The 8,024-nt window shown below is 26.2% G+C and overlaps 1 protein-coding gene across 1 annotated transcript; it reads left to right on the top strand.

Moving 5' to 3' along the window:
* Nucleotides 1–3,296: 3,296 nt before the first annotated feature.
* Nucleotides 3,297–6,148, top strand: LOC101492139 ((+)-neomenthol dehydrogenase). Its single transcript, XM_004510767.4, has 5 exons — nucleotides 3,297–3,455; nucleotides 3,567–3,819; nucleotides 4,653–4,694; nucleotides 4,800–4,973; nucleotides 5,643–6,148. Exons 1-5 carry the CDS (start codon nucleotides 3,436–3,438, stop codon nucleotides 6,018–6,020), a joined length of 867 nt encoding a protein of 288 aa, XP_004510824.1. The 5' UTR covers nucleotides 3,297–3,435; the 3' UTR covers nucleotides 6,021–6,148.
* The last annotated feature ends 1,876 nt before the right edge of the window (nucleotides 6,149–8,024 follow it).

Consider the following 8,024-nt stretch of genomic DNA (forward strand, 5'->3'; position numbering starts at 1 on the left):
ATAACAAATGTTTGTAATGCTCTAAGATCAATTAATATAAAAAAATTTAAATTAAAAAGTATGTATGATAAAATTTGAAGAATTTTATAGAATGTAAAGTTAGGGAGGATTTCAAAGGAAAAAAAAAATAGGAATTTTTTTGTTAAAGTTATTGAGAAGCTGTTCATAAAAATTATTTTTAAAAAGATATATTTTTCAACAAAAATATTATTTTATAATATTAAAAATCTCTAATATTGAGATTTTAAGGTCAAATTCAACCGACAAATATCAATATTGTTATGTTGAACGTCTTGTTTCGAATTCGAACTTAAGACCTCCCAATTGTGTGGGTTAATTATGATGAAATTTATCTTCTCTTTTAAGACAAAACAAAAACTCTAATAATGAATATCTAAGTTATTGGTAACAAATAAATCTAAAAAACTTCTACTATTTTTAATAAATTTAAAAAAAAATTACTTTTAAAAATATAAAGTCAAAATCATTATTTTAAAATCTTAAAAACTCAAAATAAACATATTAAATTCATTTTTATTTTATTTTAAAATTGATGGTAAATACTCAAAATAGGAATTTTTTTTGTTATACTTAATATTTTGATTAGAAACTATAAGTGAAATAAAATTTAAAATAATTTAATCAATTCAAATTGTGAATTTTTAATAGCTTGTGAGAATATGTGAGATTTAAATAAATGAAAAGAAATGAGGGTACTTAGTTGTAACAATCTGAAACTCGAGGCACAATCGCAGGAATAATAAAACTAGAAGGACCAAACTTGCACATATAGCTCAAACTAAAACTAAAAAGAAGCAAAGTTATAATTTAAGTTTTTTAGAAAGTTTGGGAAATACAAGTCAATATATTTTTAGTTGAATATGTTTTTGTTCCATGTAATATTGATGGATTTTGGATTTGGTTCCAATAAATATTTTGCTTTAGTCTTCGTCCCTCTGATGCTAGTTATTTATTTTTTTATTTGAAAAGTAATTTTTAGATTTAAATTAATAAAAATTACATCGACAGAGAATAATACAATTTAATAATGAAATGACAAACACTATTAGTAAATTTACACACAAAGTGAATATCTCGAATTCAAATATGAGTCACCACAATTTCTTTTTTATTTATTCTATCAAAATTATATTTAAATATAAGAAATATATATTTAAAAAATAAGATATATTTTACATAATCAATAAAATAATTAATTTTATATGTAAAATTTATTTCAACTGAAAAATATCGATATTATTAAAATGAATATCATGTCTCGAGTTTGAAATTAAGACATCTTAATTTTGTCATTATTTCTCTATATTTTATCAATAGAACTTTTTTTTAACTCAAAATATAATAAAATGTAATAGTCTTCATTATTTAAAATATAAGAAACATGAAAAGAAATTGACGACATGATATAGAGTGAGAGACTAATCAAGGTGGATCAAATAATAAGCATCTCGACCCCATAAAAAGGAAATAGCTATCTCTTTGTGACATTAATATATTGTAGTGTATAGAGGCTACTTACTCCAAGCTAATTGTAGATTAGTCTTGGAGCTATTTAAAGAATAGAAATTTGTAGCGGTAAATCACAATTATTTATAAATAACTTTACAAAGAATTATAATTAAATATTTTTATTAATTTAATAGTTATCGTATAAAAAGTCATTTAAATTAAATTTTTATACTTCAATTAAAAGACCATAAGTAGAAGGGGAAATGACAACTGTATAAAATCTGACATAAGTTTATATATATATGATTTCACAAAAAGTCGTTTAAGGTGTGCTAGTAAAAATAAAATGGAAAAGTAGTTAATGATTAGGTTAGCTAATATTATTAATAAACCTCTCAATATCAAGCCAATTTGTTTGATTGTTGTTCTCGTGCGATTGTCTGTCTCTACTTGATAGCTAAGTTCTCTAGAAGATCCAATCCAATTGTACTGAAAAAACAATTCAAACTATGTGATAAAATAAACCATGTAAGATAAAGGGACAACATCATCATTAATATAACACACACATACTCATCCATCGAACTTGTCCTAACTCATTTGACTAAAGAATAAAATAAGGTTGTTCTATATGTAATATTTACTTCAATTTGAGAATATCAATTATGTTTGGTTTTTTATTTTTTAATTTAAAAGTAAATTGTAAAACCACCAATATATTTTTCTTTTTTATATGAGTTACATTTTAAAGTTAATTTTACCTAAAAATTTAATTTATAATGTTTTACGTTTTTCATTTTCATTTGTATTATTTTTTATAATTTATCTTCTACTACACGATGTAATTACAAATATAATTTTAAAAAATATGTATCGTTTTTTAGTAAATAGATATTTAAAAGTATATGTAATTATATAATTCAAAAGTATATTTAATTAAATATAATCGAAAAAAATATAAAAACAAAAATTACATTAAAGAAAACTTTTTTTTAAGTAAAAGTATATTTGCAAAATAAGATTCATAAATATATTGTTTAAGAGTCTAAATAAAGCAATTATTTATTAAAAAGGTCAACTATTTCAATTTCTAATATATTGAATATCTAATTATTTATTGAATACACAATTTTTAATAAAAAATTACTATTTCAGTCTTTTAAACAATGCATGTAGGACACTTATTAATAAGATATTTTTTAGTCTTTTAAGCAATGCATGTAGGATACTATTTTAGTCTGCATTGTAGGACACTTTTCATAAGATATTTTTTCAAAATTTCAATTGTATTAATTATTCATTCATTAATATAGCTCTAATAATTTACATCTTTGTTATAATCTGTAATAAATATTACAATAAAAGTATAAATGAGTTATTTTTTTAAGGATATATTGATAAAATCATTCAAGTTAACTTTTTTTAATGCTATAATTAAGTTTTTTAATTTTCGTGATTTAATCAATAAAATCTTATATTGTAGGTTTAATTGTAGTTTTTGTATCTTATTTTTGTTGATTTACAAAATTGGTTCTCCTATTTTAAAAATCGATAATTTTGGTCCACTATAATTTTAACTAAAAAATAGCGACGTAACATACTCTAAATAAAATTATATGGTATGATGATGTAGAATAATTAATATTCATAATATTGAAATAAAATATCGTAAAATTTAACTTTTAAATTCATAAATTTTTCATATTTATAATTTAATAAATGAGATATTTAAAAGATGACAAAATCTGTTAACTAGAAATCAATTTCCGAATTTGGAAAAATTGAAAGATCAAAATGGAATTAAATCTATTATATATAGAGAGAGACAAAGTTGTAATAACAACTCATTTTTTTATCTTTCAAGAAAAGTGAACTTATATTTTTTAATTGTCATCGTCCAATTTAAATATTCTGCTCCTCCTTTGTGCACATCCATTCACGATTCATTCAGATTCAACAACATCTATGGGAAATGCAAAAGAAAGGTACTTTTTATTTTGTTGGGAACATAAACATTAAAAAGGTTTCTTTTTAATATAATTTCAGTGTGGTAATATTTTCTTTGGTGGATTTGTTTTTTTTGTTTTTTTCTTCAGATATGCTGTTGTTACAGGATCAAATAAAGGGATAGGATTGGAAACAGTTAAAGGGTTGGCTTCAAATGGAGTTAAAGTGATTCTTACAGCTAGAAATGAGAAAAGGGGTCTTCAAGCTATTGAGAAATTGAAAGAGTTTGGATTTTGGGATAATAACCTTGTTGTTTTTCATCAGCTTGATGTTACTGACCCTTATAGTATTGCATCATTGGTTGAGTTTGTTAAGAATCAGTTTGGAAGACTTGATATCTTGGTAGGAAGAATTTTTCCTTTTTGTGTTATAATTATTAATACTGAATATTCTGAACTCTGGTTTTTATTTTTATTTTTAATTTCCTATGTGTAAAGACAATTTGATGAATCCTTATGATATGACAATGTATGCAAATCTTGGATACTTGTTACATCATATCATATTTAGTGTATGTTTGGTATCAATGTAAATTTGTTAGAATCACGAACCACCGTGATTCTGACAAATCTAATGTGATACCAAACATAAACTATATTTTGTTTATTTTCATATAGATTTTCGATTGTCATTTGTGTGGTGAATCTAGTAGAGTGGCTATGGCTAAAATTAGACTTTCTTTGTACTCTTTATGTATTATTACATTACCAATTCCGTACTTATACAAGTTAAACATAACATAAATTGGTTTTTTATGATTTTTTGCTTGAACACTGTGTTGGATTCAGTTTATAGCACTTATTTCTTTTTAACTGATTTTCAAATTAAAGGGAATAATAGCTTGATTTTGCTGACACCAACCTAAAAGATTTAGGGTCTATTTAGATTGACTTATTTGAGTTTATCTTTGGACATAAATATTTGTGAGTCTATTTGAAAGAGCTTAAGAAAACAACTTATGACATGTAAATAAGTTACTTTAGATAATTTTCATAAGTTTTATATTAAAATAGTTTGACTTCATTTTACTATTGTTATCAAAATTGCTAATTCATATTTACATAAGTGTTTATGCTATGTGCTGTTAAACAAGCTTTTAACATCTTAAGCCCTCCAGGATTTTTTTCGTTCTTTACATGATTGAATCTTATTAAGCATTCCAAATTCATGTGCAGGTGAACAATGCAGGAATCAATGGTTTCAACACAGATGACATGGTAAGTGGACATGATTTCAATTTTACTACACTGTTTGGGATAGTATTGGTTTTCTATGTATATAGCCTATTAAAAAGCCTTGTTTTTTTTTTTTAATGAAAATAGGTGGCACCAATTATTAATTGGAGGGAATTGACTCAAACTTATGAGATGGCTGAAAAATGCATAATAACAAATTACTATGGTGCTAAGGAAACTATTGAAGCTTTTCTTCCTCTTCTTCAGTTATCTGATTCACCTGTTATTGTTAATGTTTCTTCAACAGCAGGACAATTAAAGGTAAAGGAATGACAAAATTGTGTTTTGTTTTTTGGACTTCTTTTGAGATAGGGCAAATGCTGATGCTAGTCTTTGAGAAAAAATTGAGAGACCTATTTAGTCCCTAAGAAATAAAAAGTACTTATTTAATCCTCAAACATCTCAATAGCGAATCAAATTTGTGTCTATTTGGATTCATTTATTTCATGTTATCTACAAACATAAGAATCTGTGAGACTGCTTTTGGATAATTTATGAAAACAACTTATGACATGTCTATAAATTAGTTTCATCTTATTTCCATAATCTCTCAAGGATAGCCTGTGAATACAACTTATAGACGCTTAATTATACTAGAAGCGTTTAATTAAAATATTTATCCAAACAAAGCCTTAATTTCTGGTAGTGACTAAAATATCCTTAAAAGATCATAATACAAAGGACTAATTTGTCCGACATTGAGACTTTGAAGACTAAATTAGTAACTTTTCATTTTCGAAAACCAAATAGACCTCAGTATTTTTTCTCAAGTTCTCCTTTTGAAATGAAATATAAACAAAAAGAGTATTTGAATAATTGATGCATCAATTACTAATTTGGGATTTTATACTCTGAATATAATTTGAAATTAGTTACAATGTAACGACACTAACATAATTTTTGTTGTTGTTATGGTGTGTTTCATTTCAGCACATATCAAATGATTGGGCACATAGTGTATTAGATGATACTGAAAATCTGAATGAAGAGCTAATAGATAAGGTACTCAAAGAATTTATGAAAGACTTCAAACAAGGTTCACTTGAAAACAAGGGATGGCCAATTTTCCTTTCAGCCTATAAACTCTCAAAAGCTGCTGTGAATTCCTACACAAGACTTCTAGCTTATAGACATAAAAACTTGTGTATAAATTGTGTTTGTCCTGGTTTTGTTAAAACAGACATGAATAGAAACACAGGTAAATTGTCTGTTGAAAATGGTGCTGCTAGTGTTGTTAGATTAGCATTACTTCCTAGTGGTTCACCTTCTGGTCACTTCTTTGCTCGCCATGATTTGTCAACTTTTTGAATTTTTTTTATTGTATTATTACAATCTTGCATTTTAAAGAGAAATTATAGGATATGTGTCTTGGTTAATTAAATAGTTTACTCATTTGTTCATAGTTGTCTATTAATGAAATATTTTATTTAGATTTATCACATTTTTTTATAGATTAAACGTGGCTATAAAGGTCAAAAGATAACACAATTATATCTGTCAATTATTTAATCAATCAATTTTCTAAAAAAAATGGTAGTTAAAAAGTAAGTGAAATATACTACCAGTTAGCATCTTGTGAGTAAAATTGAGGAGCAGATGAACACTTATATTTTGTTTTTACGGTGCAGTCTCTTTGGGCCATTATTGGGCCCACGTTTGTTGTTCAGCCCAAGTCTACATTTTTGCCATTTTTTCACAATTTTTTTTTGTTTTTCTTCTTCTTCTTCAAATAATGGCACCCAAATGTTATATTCAAACCAATTATTAATAAACCATTTTTCTTCTTCAGTCTTATCTTTAATTTTTTTTATTAAAAAAAAGTATCTTGATTTTTTTTGAAATTAAAATTGGATCAGTTATTGCTTAATTTTTAGATTTAATACAACAATGGATGATAAAAAATATACTAGAAAAACCAAAATTTTATTAAAACGACAAACAAAAATGTGCAAAAAAAAAAGTATTTAAATCATGCAGATATTCTGACATTGTTCTTCTCTAACACTCTAACACTCTAGATGACTTATATTAGCTGAATTGATTAAGTTGAAATCAAATACCTCATGAATTAGATTTTTAAGGCCCTGTGTAGCTTGGACCTCAGATTCCTGAAGTGTTTCTAGAATGTTTTATGATTCCCCAAAATCAATTGAATTCGAGGCAGAATGTTATTCACAAAGAGTAACTATGGTGCCTCCTAGTACGTTGAGAATATGATTAATAAAAGGAAAGTTAACAACATGATGAGTATTATTTCTCTAAATATATTTGTTTGTACCTTCAATTTTGACATTTTCCAGAGTGGTGCTTTTATGAACATACTTATTAACCAACTTCTTTAATTGTTGCAACATCTTCAATAGATTAAACTTTTCCACGATTATTAGAGTATTTTCGAGATTTATCTATTAAATGTCCTACAACCTTACACGGTTCACAAAACAATGACATTTTTACTAGGTACAAGTGTGAGTGGTTAAATTCTACATCGACTATGAACATGATAAATGTTGGATAAAAGAGAGGTGATCCATATTTCTATTGTCTTAAGGTTTTTGGGTGAAGATGTGATGTCAAAGTATCTTGTGGTCTTGGAGCATTTGACTAGATTGTTACTCCCGCGCTCTCACGAACTCCCTCAACAAGTGGTATTAGAGTCAAATTTCAGTTTGGTGGGAGAATGAGAGCGAATTATGATGTTGAATCATTGTAACGAAAGTCTTCCTGATGGTGTAGTCAGGAGGCTGAGTTTTGTTGGTAAAAACGGCAGTACAAGTATAAGACGTGGGAGGAGGAGAATAATGAGTTCAAGTGTGAGTGGTTAAGTTCACATCAACTATGAATGTGGTAAATGTTTGATATATAAAAGAAGTGATCTATATTTCCATTGTCTTAAGGTTTTTTGGGAGAGATGTGTTAAAGTTTCTTAAGGTCTTGAAGCATTTGGCCCGATTAATGTTGCTTATGCGCTTTCCTAGACTCCCTAGTGTTCAACAAGGCTCATGCATCATTTCCAAATCGATAAAAAAAAAATGAGTAAAATGTTCTAGTGTTTTTGACTTTGCTTCATCAAGAGATAAAATGTGTCAATATTTGAAGCGATTGTGTTTCTTACCAAATTTAGGTTGAAATCTTTCATCTATGAAAAAAAATTCATATTCCATATTCCAACTATTAAAACACTTTGCAACTTGTTTTCTTGTTTTTAAAAATTTTCACGTCGACAACAATCATGTATCACCTTCTGACAGAATAACTCCACCATACATATTATTCTAACAACTCGCCAAATCTAGTTGGTATTTGTTTTCT

Source organism: Cicer arietinum, chromosome 7, assembly GCF_000331145.2.
Source record: "Cicer arietinum cultivar CDC Frontier isolate Library 1 chromosome 7, Cicar.CDCFrontier_v2.0, whole genome shotgun sequence".
Taxonomy (NCBI): domain Eukaryota; kingdom Viridiplantae; phylum Streptophyta; class Magnoliopsida; order Fabales; family Fabaceae; genus Cicer; species Cicer arietinum.

Excerpts from the sequence above, each read along its gene's own strand:
- LOC101492139 (XM_004510767.4), top strand. The coding sequence starts at position 3,436 with ATGGGAAATGCAAAAGAAAG. Across the intron at positions 3,820-4,652 it reads TTGGAAGACTTGATATCTTG|GTGAACAATGCAGGAATCAA; the intron begins GTAGGAAGAATT and ends ATTCATGTGCAG. Across the intron at positions 4,695-4,799 it reads GTTTCAACACAGATGACATG|GTGGCACCAATTATTAATTG; the intron begins GTAAGTGGACAT and ends TAATGAAAATAG.